The 17,106-nt window shown below is 46.3% G+C and overlaps 1 protein-coding gene and 1 long non-coding RNA gene across 3 annotated transcripts in view; one reads left to right on the plus strand and one right to left on the minus strand.

The window, feature by feature from the left end:
- Positions 1–17,106, plus strand: part of IFT80 (intraflagellar transport 80) — a 238,569-nt gene that overhangs the window by 154,482 nt on the left and 66,981 nt on the right. For both annotated transcript variants that reach the window (XM_075340673.1, XM_075340671.1), the window contains exons 11-13: positions 4,080–4,154; positions 6,956–7,119; positions 14,446–14,510. In XM_075340673.1, coding sequence (XP_075196788.1) covers positions 4,080–4,154; positions 6,956–7,119; positions 14,446–14,510 — 304 coding nt within the window. The remainder of the gene's footprint in view (positions 1–4,079; positions 4,155–6,955; positions 7,120–14,445; positions 14,511–17,106) is intronic.
- The window catches only part of LOC142296725 (uncharacterized), a 303,374-nt gene that overhangs the window by 60,427 nt on the left and 225,841 nt on the right, over positions 1–17,106 (minus strand). The window lies entirely within an intron of this gene.

Raw genomic sequence — 17,106 nt, forward strand, 5'->3', positions numbered from 1 at the left:
GGAATATAAGGGTAATTACCGAATCATAGGAAACAGCTTCTCTAATACCGTAGTAAAACTTGGGAAGGGAGTCCATGGGTATTGAGCCAAGGGCTCTAGATTTTATGAAACTTTTCAAAACCCTTTCTTTTAATATATATTCCTTTCTTCAGCTGTATAGTACTATTAACTCTATTGATAAACTCCTCCACCATTGGAGGGGCAGACTGCTTCCAATGCAAGGCAGTGGTTTTCTGTGCTATATACAGAACTGTAGCCATACTGGTCACAAGTGGGTTCTCTTTAGTAGTATCTGGTATAATACCCAGCACACAGACCTTTGGATCAGGGGTCAATCTTATTCCATATGCCCTTGCTAATCTATCCGAAACGTTGTTCAAGTATTGTCCAAGTCTAGTACATTCCCAGAACATATGCATAAGGTGAGCATCAGGTAAATTACAGCGGAGGCAGCATGAGTCATTCCATACCGCAATTTTGTGTCGTAACACCGTTTTATATTTCCTGTGTATTGGGTACACCTTAGATAATCTCTGGGCCTCTGAATGGAATACACTGGGCACTGAATTCAAAATAGAATCCCAGTGATCATTCAAAAGCGAACTAACATCTTCCTCCAACCTGTCTTTGATATTAAGGTGGGCTCTATCACGGAACTCATTAAGCAGTGTTCAATATATGAAGGAAGTTCATCTTCTCCTAGAGCCCAAAACCCCCACCAACATTGTCAACGGATTGGAATCTATACAAAGGTTTTTTACTTGAGCTGCGTACCTGTGTTTGAGCTGTAAAATTCTCTAAAAAAAATTTAAAGGAAATGTCAAATTCAGTACACAGTTGCTCAAACTGTTTCATTGCATTGTTAAACTAGATGTGTGCCACCGTCCTCACCCCCTTCAATTCCCAGCCAGAGTGCCCTTCTAGAGTTTGAAATTCCGGAAGGCTAGGATTGTGCCACAATGGTATAAACAAAAAGCAATCCCACCCTCCCAATAAGTGTTTGTCTCGATCCCAAACTTTATAGATCATGGTCAGCATCGAAGCTTGAGATAGCTTGTTTCCCCCTCCCCGGGCTTCTAACCTTTATGTTGGAATTTTAATAGGGCCACTTTGAATAGCCAGCCGCCCATTTTTCTCCAGTTCACAAGATTGATTTCACCCTTTCAGTTGCTGAATCTGAGCTGCCATATAATAGATCCAAGCACTGGGAATGGCCAGGCCCCCATATTTTTTTTCTCTTTGAAGGTATTCCAGATGGATTTTAGCCTGTTGCTTTTTTCCAAAGTAGTTGTCTGAATAGCCTATGATTCCCCTGAAAGTACCATGCCAGGATCAACACTGGAGAATTGTGTAATATGTAAAGCAGATTGGGCATTAAAACCATTTTGATCAGGTTTCCTCTCCCAACAACTGATAGGGGAAGTCTACTTCACACATCAATTTTAGTTACAAATCTATCTAAAAGCTGTGTCAAATTAAAGGGCACATAGATGACAGATTTAGCTGTTACCTTGATTCCTAAATATTTAAATTGTGTTATCATATTAATATTTGTATCCATTAACCACTGAATGTCTACCCATGGGTCCACAGGCATGAGTACCGATTTGCTCCACTTTATAAGGAGGCCTGACCGCTTGCCAAATTCTTCAAGGTAGCCATAACCGGTCTAATAGAAGAAGGACATCCTCTAGAAACAGAAGCATGTCATCCGCATACAACGAAATGCATTCTTCTAGGTTACCCATCCTGAATTTCCTCAACTCAAAGAAGGCTCTAATAATACACACCAAGAGTTCAATAGCAATGGCAAAGAGGAGGGGGAGACAGAGGGCATCACTGTCTTGTGCCCCTACCCAGTGCCACCCCATCTAATAGCTCTCCATTTATCTTGATCCTAGCTGATGGACCATTATAGAGTAACTTAATGGGGGCTGAGAACTTGGGGCCAAACCCTGTTTTGTGCAAAGATAGCTCCATTCGATCTCATCAAAGGTCTTGGCGGCATCGAGCGATAGCACATCTCAGGTCCCAGTCTCATTACAGCTTAACTGCATATTTAGGAATAGCCGTCGCAGATTGATGGTAGTATATTTCCCTGGCATGAATCTCAACTGATCCTTATGAATGAGCTCAGCAATAACGTTAGCCAGTGAGACCGAGAGAATTTTGGCGAGAAGTTTAACATCCTTCTGGAGTAGAGAAATAGGCCTGTAAGACTTGGGATGGGGGGTATCTTTACCCTATTTAAGGATGACTACTATGGTAGACTAATATATTAATGCAAAAGTTAAACCACAAAAAAGAAATAAATTTCCCCCCAAAAATTACAGAAAAATTCACAGCAACAAAAAGGCAAGGGCTGTTTGTGCATTTGAGTCTGTGACCTGGACAGGTAAACACTGTTGCCATTTTGTTGCTTTGAATTTTTCTGTAATTTTTGGGGGAAAATTTAATTAGTCTTTTTGTGGTTTAGCTTTTGCATTAATATATTAGTATAGGGACCTGCAAGACATGAGGACCCTTGACGTTGGGTTGCAGGCATCTATATTCTGACTAAAATATCAACTAATACCTCATATATATTTTATACAGTATATATATATATTTTTTGAACTTATCATATCTTTATACAGGTTGCAGGCCCATTAATGTAGACCTTGTAATCTAGGGTTTCCATTCCTGTGTGGTGCACTTACTGTATATAATAGTGCTGGGCAGCCCGCCTAATCGAATAGTATGGACATCATCAATAGGCTGTAAGCCAGACACTGTGCATCTACATGTGTTATCAGTGTCCTATACAAGCCATTTGTGTGCAATTTTAATACTAAGCAATCACCCCCTTCATGGATTGGCAGTGTGTGAGTGGTTGCTCCATCAGTGTTTTGCACCTGTTGCCTCCATCTTTATTAAGGGGTTTTGCTGCATCATGTTAGTACATTAGATTCTGTGGCCTGAGCAGGTAAACACTGTTGCCCTTTTGTTGCTGTGAATTTTGCGCTTTTGTTGCTGTGAATTTTACAATGGTAGATTCCATCCTGGACGAAGGGAGATGCCCCGTGTCATTCGCAGATTGAAAGACCCCTAACAGCAGAGGCAATAAGACACTACTGAAGTGTTTGTAAATATTCACCGGGGATTCCATCCGACTCGAGGGCCTTTTTGTTTGGGAAGTCTCAAAACACAGACTCTAGCTCCTCAATTGTCAGGGGCCTTTTCGGCTCCTCAACCGCCTTTTTAGAAAGTTTGGGAAGTTTTTTCCTAGACAGATATGCATCCATTTCCCATTCTGAATTCGGGGCTCTAAAAGTATAAAGTCCAGGCTTTATAGTCAGGGCAAAGTCCGCTTTGGTGGAATACTGATGAGCTGCAGCTGATCAGCATTCATATGACTCGGGAGTGTCACATGTCAAGGCGGGAATAGCAGTGCCTACATCACTGGAATGGCACCACTGTGGTAGGCGAGTAAAGATTGTTCTTATTTCCTATGAAGTGATTAAGCAGGGATTGGCCAATCCCTTTAAGGGAACAATAATTAAGTATCATCAATATCAAAAGCACTATTTTAAAGGAAATTTGTCATCAGAAAATGCCTTTTTTGTTTATTGTAGAAATATCTTAAGGCACCACGCCAGCATTTTTGTTGTTTTGGTTTTTTGTTTTTTTTTATTTTACCACTGCAGTGGTGCTTCTAATCAAAGTTCCCTTTCACCAGTCTTATACTCACTTTCCGCTGTCTTCACCTTCATAACGCTACTTCCACTTAATAGCTGAGCACATATATTGTGAAAATGCCAAAAGTCGCAAAATCTTTGCTCAACTTTAAGTTGCACAAAATATGTTGTGAGTTTTTCGAAGCTTTATATGTCAGAATTCTGGCGAAAAAGCTTTGATGAATTGGGGTCAAAATTGCGGTCAACATTATTTATTTAAAGCTCGCAAAGGAGCCTCTGACAAATATGTGAACTGACCCTTACAGACGTAAATACTTTATTACTTAATATTTCTGTAAATCTGCAACATTTTTGAGATCGGTGTGAAAATATTATTTTGCCACAATTCTCTTTTCCTTCTAGCACAAAAAATTGGAACACACCACTCATCTTTGACCTCAAAGAAGGAACTGTGAGTTTGATCCTGCAATGTGAAAGGTACAAAATACTCTGTGATTCTCAGTTGCTATAAATATAAGCAGGTCCTGTGCTGTTATCTAATATTGAGACATATTCATTTTTTATACTTGTCCTCCTTTTGTCCATGCTTCTATTAGGAATAATTTCAGGAGATTATATTATTATTACCGTATTTTTCGGACCATAAGACGCACTTTTTTTCCCCCAAATGTTGGGGGAAAGTTGGGGGTGCGTCTTATGGTCTGACTGTGGCTGCGGGGAATGAGGTGCTGCGGTGGAGGGGCTCATCGGGGGCACGAGCAGGCTGTAGCAGCCTGCTGTGACCACGTGGGCCCGCTCATTACATATGCACGCCCATCCTCCCGCCCATTTCTCAGCGCAGAAGCCGGCGCTGACATGTGGGCGGGAGGACGAGCGGGGACGCGCGCATAGTAAAGAGCCGGTCCGCATGATCACCCCTGGCAACTACAGCCTGGAGTGATCATGTGCGGCTGTATTCACTGCCCCCGCACGTCATCATCAGTGCGGGGTGCAGTGAATCAGTACACTCACCCGTCCCCGTGTGTGGAGCCGTCCCCCTGCAGCACACGATGTCTTCCTGTCTGTGCCGGTCAGCTGATCTGTGCTGTGTCCGAAAAATACGGTACTTAGAGTTGAATGCAAAAGTTTGGGCATTCATGATCAAAATTACAGTTATTGTGAACAGTTAAGCAAATTGAAGATTAAATGAATTCTAAAAGGCATAAAGTTAAGAATGACACATTTCCTTTGTAGTTTAGGCACCGAATAATTTATATACATTTACATGTTGTAGATTTTAAAAATTACAAAAAGTAAAATGGTATGATGCAAAAGTTGCAGATTTGCGTGCTCAGATAACTACGACCAAGGTTTCAGACCTTAAGTAGCCTGTTATGGCTTTTTCACTATCATAGTTAAGAAAGGCTAGATGATGCAAATTTCACAGATTTATAAAAACCCAGCCTCTAACCTTGTGCCAAAAAATAACAGCCATGGGTTCTTCTAAACTGCTGCCTAGCACTGTGAAAATAAAATTGGTGGAGGCCCACAAAACAGGAGAAATCTATGAGAAGATAGAAAAGCGTTTTCAAGGTTGCCCTTTCCTCAGTTTGAAATGTAATTAAGATAACAGGAACAGTCGAGGTCAAGATAAGGTCTGGAAGACCAAGCAAACATTCTGTCAGAGCTGCTCAAAGGATTGCTAGAGAGGCAAATTAGAAGCCCCAGCTTGACTGCAAAAGACCTTCAGATTTAGCAGACTCAGGAGTTATGGTACAGTCACACTAAACAACTTACCAGCGATCCCAACAACGATACAACCTGATAGGTATCGCTTGTAAGTTGCTAGGAGGTCGCTGGTGAAATGTCACACTAAGCGACGCTCCAGCGATCCCACCAGCAACCTGACCTGGTAGGGATCGCTGGAGCGTCGCTACACGTGGAAGCATGCTGCGCTTGGTAACTAAGGTAAATATCGGGTAACCAACCCGATATTTACCTTGGTTACCAGTGCACACCGCTTAGCGCTGGCTCCCTGCACACCTAGCCACAGTACACATCGGGTTAATTACCCGATGTGTAGTCTGCTACGTGTGCAGGCAGCAGGGAGCCGGCTTCTGCGGACGCTGGTAACCACGGTAAACATCGGGTAACCAAGAATCCCTTTCCCTTTGTTACTCCTCGCATTGAGCTTGTCCAAGCATTTGACCAGCTCAAATTGAGTAACGAGTATTCGTGCATTTTAGTGCTCACCCATCACTAATGGTAATCTCTGAAAGACCACAGGTCAGGTCTGTATCAGTAGGCAGATGTAAAAAGTGATTAAAGGGTTATTCCTACAGTTAGACGTTATCATCTTTCCATAGGATGGGTGATATTTTACTGATCGGTAGGGGTCCAGTCACTGGGACCCCCAGTTATCCTAATATGCCATCCCATTCTCCAACAGACAGAACTCAGTTTTTTTGTGACCGTCTCACGGAGAGTGAATGGTGCAGAGTGCGGCCACTACTCCATTCAGATGGAGCATTTCAGAGTCCCGTTCTCAGAATCTCGGGGGGACCCAGCAGTCAGACTGTCACCAACCGGATACATGATAACTTTTAAAGATGTAAATAACCCTTTAAACTCTTGTGAGAAACAGATTGATGCATAAAGACAGGGGAGCAAAATGTAATTTAAGAAGGACATTCAATGAGTGTTATAGAAGTGTATGTTTATTATTCAGTGTAGTATTTTATGATGGCATCAGATGGCGACAGGGCCAGTGGTAACGTAAGTGTAGAGTAAGAATTTATTTAATGATTTCCCTGTTTAAAATTGTAAAAATTAGGAACTAATTGCGACCTCCATGGAGCGATATGCAGCATAAGGAGAGCGCATATGTGGTGGTGAAGTGTCAGGTGCCGGAGTGCACGTGGCTTGTGTTATGGCATCAGTTTCCAATCAGCCATATGCTGGGTGTTTGACATTCCTTTCTGCATTCCTCTTTCCGCATTTAATGTGTATTAGGAAGTGGATTACTTACTTTAAATACTGTGAAGCATGGTGCTCACAGTGCACATCCATGTACCCCAGCAATAATGGCGCTATCCAGCTTATTGATCTACAGTATAAAGGGAATCTGGGTTCTACAGAACTACAAGCACAGATAAGGCTCCGGGAAGTAGCTGGTGACAGACGTGGGTGCTCCTGCTCTGGTTTATTGCTTTGCTTTCTGAAGTCTCCTTTGAAGATGTCCACATTGTTGACATTGTTGTACCTGCTCTTTGGTCACTTCCTTCCTTGTTTTCTTGCAGGCATTTCCTCCTCGTGGATGGTGGCAGTCTGTTTTTATACTCCTATGAAGGTCGTCTCATCAGCTCTTCTAAAGTTCCTGGTATGAGGGCAGACATTCTCAATGCACAGACGGTATCTCTGAGCAATGACACCATTGCGATAAAGGACAAAACAGATGAAAAGTGTAAGTGTCCTGTACAGGTTGCATCCATATCATGCATTCAGATGAATTTGTACTTGCACTACCACATATCATTACCTAATTCCAATCTTTTAATGTAATGGTGAGTTAACAGCTTTAATTTGCAGTGCCTATTGATAATTCCAAATTAAATGGGTTCTACGGGAATAGGAAAAAAAAACTAAACGAAATGTGAATAAATATATTCAAAAATACCTTTAATTTCAAAATCACAATTTTTCCTGTGTAGATAATCAATATATAAATAAAATAGTCGCTGCCTTGTTGCACTGACAGAAGTCTGTCCTAGAATGTTAGGACCAGTGCTGTAGGAAGCTCCATGTTCTCGTCCACCCAGTGGATATTCTGTTTTAATATTGGAGACACCAGTAGTGGTGAGGAAAGAAGAGGCTGTTCACACTGCTGTCCACCCTGTGTGACTGTTCTAATACTGAAGATGTCAGGAGTGCTGATGTAAGAAAAGGCCACTCACACTTCTGTCCACCCTGTTTACCTCTCCTAATACTGGAGATACCAAGGTTACTGATGTAAGAAGAAGCTGCTCACCCTGCTGGCATCTATCTGATCTAATACTGTACATCCCAGGAGTGTTGAGGTAAGAAGAGACCATTCACACTGCTCTTCACCATATCTGTTCTAATACTGGAGGTACTAAGGTTATTGCGCTAAGAAGAAGATTTTCACACTGCTGTCTACCACTCTCTGATTTAATACTAGAGATGCCATAGGTGCCAAGGTAAGAAGATGCTGCTGTCCACGCTGTTTATCTGATCTCATAGAGGAGATACCGGAAGTGAGGAGGTAAGAAGAGGCTGCTCACACTGCTGTCCATCCTGCCTATCTGATCTAATACTAGTGATACCAAAGCTTGCTTCCGATGAGCACCTGTTCTAACATTCTAGGACACATTATTCATTAGTGAGTTCATCCATAAATAAAAGTATTGTGATTTACCAGTTACATTTATTTAGTATTTTTATGACATTTTGTTTACGTATTTAATTTTTTCTACTCCCAAAGAACCCCTTTAACTATTGACCCTTATAGTAAATTGAAAGTCGAGTGCTTTCTTCGGCGCTCCATTGGGAGACCCAGACGATTGGGTGTATAGCACTGCCTCCGGAGGCCACACAAAGCATTACACTAAAAAGTGTAAGGCCCCTCCCCTTCTGGCTATACACCCCCAGTGGGATCACTGGCTCACCAGTTTTCTGCTTTGTGCGAAGGAGGTCAGACATCCACGCATAGCTCCACTGTTTAGTCAGCAGTAGCTGCTGACTATGTCGGATGGAAGAAAAGAGGGCCCATATGGGGCCCCCAGCATGCTCCCTTCTTACCCCACTTGTGGTTTGTAAGGTTGAGGTACCCATTGCGGGTACAGAGGCTGGAGCCCACATGCTGTTTTCCTTCCCCATCCCCCTGAGGGGCTCTGAGGAAGTGGGATCTTACCGGCCCCCAAGCCCTGAGGCCGGGCTCCATCCACAGACCCAGTGAACCTGCTGGATACGGAGCTGGGTACCGTTCAGGGACAAGGCCCTGCAACTTTCAGGTACTCTGTGTCCCCGTACAGACAGGCACGCACACGCCAGACTTGCTGGGTGTGTTAGTGCGCCGGGGACAGTAGCGCTGCACGCTGGGGTTTGAGTCACAGCGGCTTAGCTGTGTGACTTCATGTGCTGGGAACTACCGCGCCGGCCACTCTCGGAGCGGCGGCGCGGCTGGGACTTGTAGTGCGCCGGGGACTTAGCGCCGACCGCGCTTTTACGGCGGCGGCGCTTATAAATTTAGTCCCCGGCTTTTGCGGCCTAGCTCCGCTTCGTTCCCGCCCCCTCCCTGTCAATCAGGGAATGGGACAGACGCTGTGCAATCGTCAGCGCCGAGGGCTGGAGCCTTATTTACATGCTCCAGCCCTCTCACTAGGCACAGTGGGACGCAGGTTTCCCGCTTTTGGTCTGAGCACGCCCAGGGCCCGCCCCCCCCCCTCCACAGGACGCCGGCAGCCATTCCTGCATGCAGTCTGGCTGGAGGACGGACACAGGCTCCGGGAGACCCAGACTAGGGATTTCTGGCGACCACACACCCGCGTTTAGCGGGCGGTAAGCAGCACATTAGTGCTGGCCCCACTAGTGCCACAGGGTTGTATTGGTGTACTTTTTCCTGTACCAGATATATATATATATATACTGCACTGTACGGTCGCTTCTTGGCTGTATACCCCTATATTGCTCTGAGGAGACAGCAACATGTCATCCACAAAACGCAAGGGTGCCAAGGCACGGGCTGTATACACTGCTTGTACAGCATGTGGGGCTAATCTACCAGCAGGCTCCAACGACTCTCATTATGTGCAATGTTCAGTCCCAGTGGCACTTCGTCAGCCGGAGTCTATGGTGGTAGTGGCCCAGGCAGAGACGCCTGTGAACCCTGCCCCGGTGACGGGGACAGAATTTGCAGTCTTTGCTGATAAAATGTCTGTGACTATGACAAAAATCCTGGAGACCTTGCAGTCCAGGCCAGTTGCTCAGACCATGGACACTGCTGTGTCTATGTTCCCCGGTCCCCCTCAGTTGGAACTAATCCGTACTTCAAGGGGGTCCCAGGCATCACAGGCTGAGGGCTCTGACTCTGATGACAGTCCCAGGCCGCCTAAGCGAGCTCGCTGGGAGAGACCCTCCACGTCATCACGCGGGTCAGGGTCTCAGCGAGAAGGGTCTCTATATGATGAGACAGAGGTGGGTGATCAGGAGTCTGGTCCTGACACCGCACTCAATTTGGATACGCCAGATGGTGACGCCATGGTAAATGACCTTATAGCGGCCATCAATAGGCTGTTGGATATTTCTCCCCCAGCCCCTTCAGCAGAGGAGGCAGCTGCCCAGCAGGAGAAATTCCATTTCCTGTATCCCAAGCGTAAATTGAGTACTTTTCTGGACCACTCTGACTTCAGAGAATCAATCCAGAAACACCATGCTTATCCGGACAAGCGTTTTTCCAAACGTCTGAAGGATACACGTTATCCCTTTCCCCCTGACGTGGTCAAACGCTGGACCCAGTGTCCAAAAGTGGACCCTCCAATATCCAGGCTTGCAGCTAGATCCATAGTTGCAGTGGAGGATGGGGCTTCACTTAAAGATGCCAATGACAGACAGATGGACCTTTGGTTGAAATCTGTCTATGAAGCTATTGGCGCGTCGTTTGCTCCAGCATTCGCGGCCGTGTGGGCGCTCCAAGCTATTTCAGCTGGTCTGGCACAGGTGGACTCTTTCTTACGTCCAGCAGTGCCGCAAGTGGCGTCCTTAACTACGCAAATGACTGCGTTTGCGACCTACGCTATCAATGCGGTACTAGACTCTACGAGCCGTACCTCAATGGCATCCGCCAACTCTGTAGTTTTGCGCAGAGCCTTGTGGTTAAAAGAATGGAAAGCAGATTCTGCTTCTAAAAAATGTTTAACCAGCTTGCCATTATCTGGAGACAGACTGTTTGGTGAGCAATTGGCGGAAATCATTAAACAGTCCAAAGGTAAGGACTCTTCCTTACCCCAGCCCAGATCAAGCAAACCTCAACAGAGGAAGTGGCAGTCAAAGTTTCGGTCCTTTCGAGGCTCGGGCAAGCCCCAATTCTCCTCGTCCAAAGGGACTCAGAAAGAGCAAAGGAGCTCTGATTCCTGGCGGACTCACTCACGCCCCAAGAAAGCAACCGGAGGTACCGCTTCCAAGGCGGCTGCCTCATGACTTTCGGCCGCCTCCCTCCGCATCCTCGGTCGGTGGCAGGCTCTCCCGCTTTTGCGACATTTGGCTGCCACAGGTCAAAGACCGGTGGGTAACAGACATTTTGTCTCACGGGTACAGGATAGAGTTCAGTTCTCGTCCTCCGCCTCGGTTCTTCAGAACTTCCCCACATCCCGACCGAGCAGATGCCCTTCTGCAGGCGGTGCATTCTCTAAGAGCAGAAGGAGTGGGGGTCCCTGTTCCTCTTCGGGAACAAGGACAAGGTTTTTACTCCAATCTCTTTGTGGTGCCAAAAAAGGACGGCTCATTCCGTCCTGTTCTGGACCTAAAACTGCTCAACAAGCATGTGAACGCCAGGCGGTTCCGGATGGAATCCCTCCGCTCAGTCATTGCCTCAATGTCTCAAGGAGATTTCCTAGCATCAATAGACATCAAAGATGCTTATCTCCACGTGCCGATTGCTACAGAGCACCAACGCTTTCTACGCTTCATGATAGGAGACGACCATCTTCAGTTCGTAGCTCTGCCATTTGGTCTGGCGACAGCCCCACGGGTGTTCAACAAAGGTCATGGCGGCAGTGGTAGCAGTCTTGCACTCTCAGGGACACTCTGTGATCCCTTACTTGGACGATCTACTTGTCAAGGCACCCTCTCAGGAGGCATGCCAACTCAGCCTGAATGTTACACTGGAGACTCTCCAGACGTTCGGGTGGATCATCAACTTCTCAAAGTCAACGCTGTCACCGACCCAATCACTGACGTGTCTTGGCATGGAGTTTCATACTCTCTCAGCGATAGTGAAGCTTCCGCTGGACAAGCAGCGGTCACTACAGACTGGGGTGCAGGCTCTCCTTCAAAGTCAGTCGCACTCCTTAAGACGCCTCATGCACTTCCTCGGGAAGATGGTGGCGGCAATGGAGGCGGTTCCGTTTGCGCAGTTTCATCTGCGCCCACTTCAATGGGACATTCTCCGCCAATGGGACGGGAAGTCAACATCCCTGGACAGGAAAGTCTCCCTTTCCCAGACGGCCAAGGACTCTCTGCAGTGGTGGCTTCGTCTCACCTCATTATCACAGGGAAGATCCTTCCTACCACCGTCCTGGGCGGTGGTCACGACAGACGCGAGTCTGTCAGGGTGGGGAGCAGTTTTTCTCCACCACAGGGCTCAGGGTACGTGGACCCAGCAGGAGTCCACCCTTCAGATCAATGTTCTGGAAATCAGAGCAGTGTATCTTGCCCTACTAGCCTTCCAGCAGTGGCTGGAAGGAAGGCAGATCCGAATTCAGTCGGACAACTCCACAGCGGTGGCATACATCAACCACCAAGGGGGGACACGCAGTCGGCAAGCCTTCCAGGAAGTCCGGCGGATTCTGATGTGGGTGGAAGCCACGGCCTCCACCATATCCGCAGTTCACATCCCCGGTGTAGAAAACTGGGAAGCAGACTTCCTCAGTCGCCAGGGCATGGACGCAGGGGAATGGTCCCTTCACCCGGACGTGTTTCAGGAAATCTGTCGCCGCTGGGGAAGGCCGGACGTCGACCTAATGGCGTCCCGGCACAACAACAAGGTCCCAACCTTCATGGCACGGTCTCGCGATCACAGAGCTCTGGCGGCAGACGCCTTAGTGCAAGATTGGTCGCAGTTCCGGCTCCCTTATGTGTTTCCACCTCTGGCACTCTTGCCCAGAGTGCTACGCAAGATCAGATCCGACTGCAGCCGCGTCATACTCGTCGCCCCAGACTGGCCAAGGAGGGCGTGGTATCCGGATCTGTGGCATCTCACGGTCAGCCAACCGTGGGCACTGCCAGACCAACCAGACTTGCTGTCCCAAGGGCCGTTTTTCCATCGGAATTCTGCGGCCCTGAACCTGACTGTGTGGCCATTGAGTCCTGGATCCTAGCGTCTTCAGGATTATCCCAAGGGGTCGTTGCCACCATGAGACAGGCTAGGAAGCCCACGTCCGCTAAGATCTACCACAGAACGTGGAGGATATTCTTATCCTGGTGCTCTGCTCAGGGAGTGTCTCCCTGGCCGTTTGCATTGCCTACATTTCTTTCTTTCCTGCAATCTGGGTTAGAAAAAGGTTTGTCACTCGGCTCCCTTAAAGGGCAAGTCTCGGCGCTATCCGTCTTTTTTCAGAAGCGTCTAGCACGACTTTCTAAGGTACGCACGTTCCTGCAGGGGGTTTGTCATATCGTACCCCCGTACAAGCGGCCGTTAGATCCATGGGATCTGAACAGGGTACTAGTTGCCCTCCAGAAGCCGCCCTTCGAGCCTCTGAGGGAGGTTTCACTTTCTAGACTATCACAGAAAGTAGCTTTTCTGGTAGCGATCACATCTCTTCGGAGAGTGTCTGAGCTAGCAGCGCTGTCATCCAAGGCTCCCTTCCTGGTCTTCCACCAGGACAAGGTAGTGCTGCGACCCATTCAGGAGTTTCTCCCGAAGGTGGTATCCTCTTTTCATCTTAATCAGGATATCTCTTTGCCTTCTTTTTGTCCTCATGCAGTTCATCGGTATGAGAAGGATTTACATTTGTTAGATCTGGTGAGAGCACTCAGAATCTACATTTCCCGCACGGCGCCCCTGCGCCGTTCGGATGCACTCTTTGTCCTTGTCGCTGGTAAGCGCAAAGGGTCGCAGGCTTCTAAGGCCACCCTGGCTCGATGGATCAAAGAACCAATTCTTGAAGCCTACCGTTCTGCTGGGCTTCCGGTTCCATCAGGGCTGAAGGCCCATTCTACCAGAGCCGTGGGTGCGTCCTGGGCATTACGACACCAGGCTACGGCTCAACAGGTGTGCCAGGCAGCTACCTGGTCGAGTCTGCACACTTTCACCAAACATTATCAGGTGCATACCTATGCTTCGGCGGACGCCAGCCTAGGTAGAAGAGTCCTGCAGGCGGCAGTTGCCTCCCCGTAGGGGAGGGCTGTCTCCGCAGCTCTAACATGAGGTATTCTTTACCCACCCAGGGACAGCTTTTGGACGTCCCAATCGTCTGGGTCTCCCAATGGAGCGCCGAAGAAGAAGGGAATTTTGTTACTTACCGTAAATTCCTTTTCTTCTAGCTCCTATTGGGAGACCCAGCACCCGCCCTGTTGTCCTTCGGGATTTTTGGTTGTTTTTCGGGTACACATGTTGTTCATGTTGAACGGTTTTCAGTTCTCCGACGTTACTTCGGAGTGAATTTGTTTAAACCAGTTCTTGGCTTTCCTCCTTCTTGCTTTTGCACTAAAACTGGTGAGCCAGTGATCCCACTGGGGGTGTATAGCCAGAAGGGGAGGGGCCTTACACTTTTTAGTGTAATGCTTTGTGTGGCCTCCGGAAGCAGTGCTATACACCCAATCGTCTGGGTCTCCCAATAGGAGCTAGAAGAAAAGGAATTTACGGTAAGTAACAAAATTCCCTTCTTTTTCTCTAATCTAGCAGTTATCGCGGGGGAAGAGCGTATCTCGATATTCACTTTAGCCTTACATGTCGACGATTCAAATACCATAAGGCTCACTTGTCTGTAACCATCCATTAGATCTATGTCTATGATTGAAGATGATGTCATGTCATGTTTTCTTTAATTTTTAGTGATCTACTTATTTGATGCTTTGTCGGGAAAACCTCTAGGAGATGGAAAGCCTCTTACACACAAGGTGAAGTATTGGGTGCTGCGTAATTAATATTCTTTTTTTTTTTTTTGCTGAATACTATTTGTCCTTTGTGTCTTTTTTACTTGGTGAGTAAAAGAAATAAGACAAATCCTTGTTTGCAGACTTAGAGGTTAACTACTGTATAACTAGCGCTTTGTCTCCCGTGTGGATTTTTTCCAGCTGGACCACACACAGTTGTGAATTAAATTCCTAGGACAGTGAGCAGTGTGACACTACTGTAAGCCTTGTATCTGCCTTATCTGCGGGGAGTTTGGCTTTTTTGTAGCTACTTAGGCTGCTTTCACACCTCCGGTTTTTGCAGTGCGGCTCAATCCGGCTCAAAAACCTATGCAACGGATGCGGCGAAAAAAACTGATCCGTTGCATACGTTTTTCCATGCGGCCTGTCCGTTTTTTGATGGATGCGGCGTGATACTGAGCATGCGCAGTGCAAAAAAACGCATCCGGCGGCTGGATGCGGTTTTTGACGCAGGACACCGCATCCGGCGTCCATAGGCTTGCATTGTAAATCGCGCCGGATCCGTCGCGATGCGGTTTTTTCGCCGCAGAAAAAAAACGTGCCAGGCATTGTTCCATCCAGCCGCCGCATGGGCTAAATATGCCGCATCCGGCAAAAAACGGACGCAACGCAAGGCCATGCGGCACAATACGGCGCTAATGCAAGTCTTTGTGGAAAAAACGCAACCGGCGGCAAAAAAAACGGTTGCGTTTTTTTCTGCAAACCGCCGTATTGTGCCGCTCAGCAAAAAACAGATGTGTGAAAGCAGCCTTAGGGACAAAGTCATGAGATGTTATAAATATAGCAAGTGATCTCAATCAAATTTATAGTTGTTTGTACCAGGCGCAAGATGGCAGTACCCATGATTAAGATGCATTTTATGTTTCTGAAACAGATTGCATATGTTTTATTCCATAGCCAAAGCCACAGGTCAAATCACAGCTATGAAAGGGAATGTAGAAGTGGCTTTACGTATTATTACCAGAGCTTTCCCTATATACATGGCTTTTAATAACATCAAATCCAATTAATTAGTTAGAATGAATGTGTTTTGTGCCAACTACACTGTGTTGTAAGAACAAGGTGAGATTACATCAAATTCGGATAGGCTATCTATGTTTCATTGTGGAGCATGACCCCAAAAACCTCCACCAAATGGCAAAATTGGAATAAATTGCAGTAAACTGTGGAAAAAGAAAGCGCTATAGGGTCTTACCCGGTATATACCGAGAAAATGTAAAAGGTATGCACTCACCTCGCCAGTCACAACTCCTTTATAAGCATATGGTGTTTCGATCAACTCTGCTGCAGCCCCCATGGTAGTTAACAGAAGATAATAGAGAAGGGGTTTATGCTGCGCTATTCACCAGGAGAGAGGACAAGAAGATGATCAATGTTCCTTTATTGTAGCTTGTGTCTATGTGTTTCAGGAGCTCTGCTCCCTTCATCAGGAATGAAGGGTGATATGTTGTTTTTGGGCTGTATGTCCTGATGAAGGGAGCAGAGCTCCTGAAACGCGTGGACACAAGCTACAATAAAGGAACATTGATTATCTTCTTGTCCTCTCTCCTGGTGAATAGCGCGGCATAAACCCCTTCTCTATTATCCACTGTTAAAATTGGAATAAAGAAATAGTAATACAGAGTTTTTAAAGGAACAGTGCACACACAAAAATAAATAAATATTCCACTACATTCTGCTTCATTCTATTTTCATGTTTTTCTCATATCACTTAAGAAAAATGACAAATATATAAAGTATCTTTTGAATCGGCTGCAGTATCTCTCCCCGCTCACTCATCAGTGTCCTATGTCTGGCTGTAAGACAACTGCCTGCAGCAGCAGCCTTCCACTTCTGCTGCATCTACAATAGTACACAAAAATTGCACTGTTATATTATGCTAAACTCTACCCCTCTGTCATTCTTTTACAAACAGATCAGCAGGGATTTTTAAACTACTGTTTATTTCCGGGACATACAAAAACTCATGACATGGTTTTCATGATTTATCAATCATTTCAAGATTTATTGTCCCTTTAAAGGGAATCTGTCACCTGATTTTTGATACCCCATCTGAGAGCAGCATAATGTAGAGACAGAGACCCTGATTCCAGTGATGTGTCACTTACTGAGCTGTTTGATGTCATTTTGATAAAATCAATGTTTTCTCTGCTGCAGATCTTGCATTATTTGAATGTAGAGCAGGGTGTTAAGGAGCTCATGCATCTGCTGGACTGCCTGGCAGCATGCCAGGTAGTCCTCTAATGGTAATCTCCTTCTAATTAAAAAGTGATTTTATTAAAGCTGTACTAAGGAGCCCAGTAAGTGACAAATGACTGGAATCGGGGTTTCTGCCCCTATGTTATGCTGTTCTTAGATTAGGGGGCAAAGAATCCCTTTTAGGCTATGTGCCCACAGGGGAAAGTGTCCTGCGGTTATATCCGCAGGACATTCCGCAGGATCTCTCAGAAAACCGCAGCACAACTTTGTCTGTTTCCATGCTGCGGTTTATTTGCGGAATGTCCTGCGGATATGGTGCAGGCATTCTGCATTGAGGATACCGTACCATGGCTTCGGCACT

The sequence above is a fragment of the Anomaloglossus baeobatrachus genome, chromosome 3 (genome assembly GCF_048569485.1).
Source record: "Anomaloglossus baeobatrachus isolate aAnoBae1 chromosome 3, aAnoBae1.hap1, whole genome shotgun sequence".
NCBI classification, from domain to species: domain Eukaryota; kingdom Metazoa; phylum Chordata; class Amphibia; order Anura; family Aromobatidae; genus Anomaloglossus; species Anomaloglossus baeobatrachus.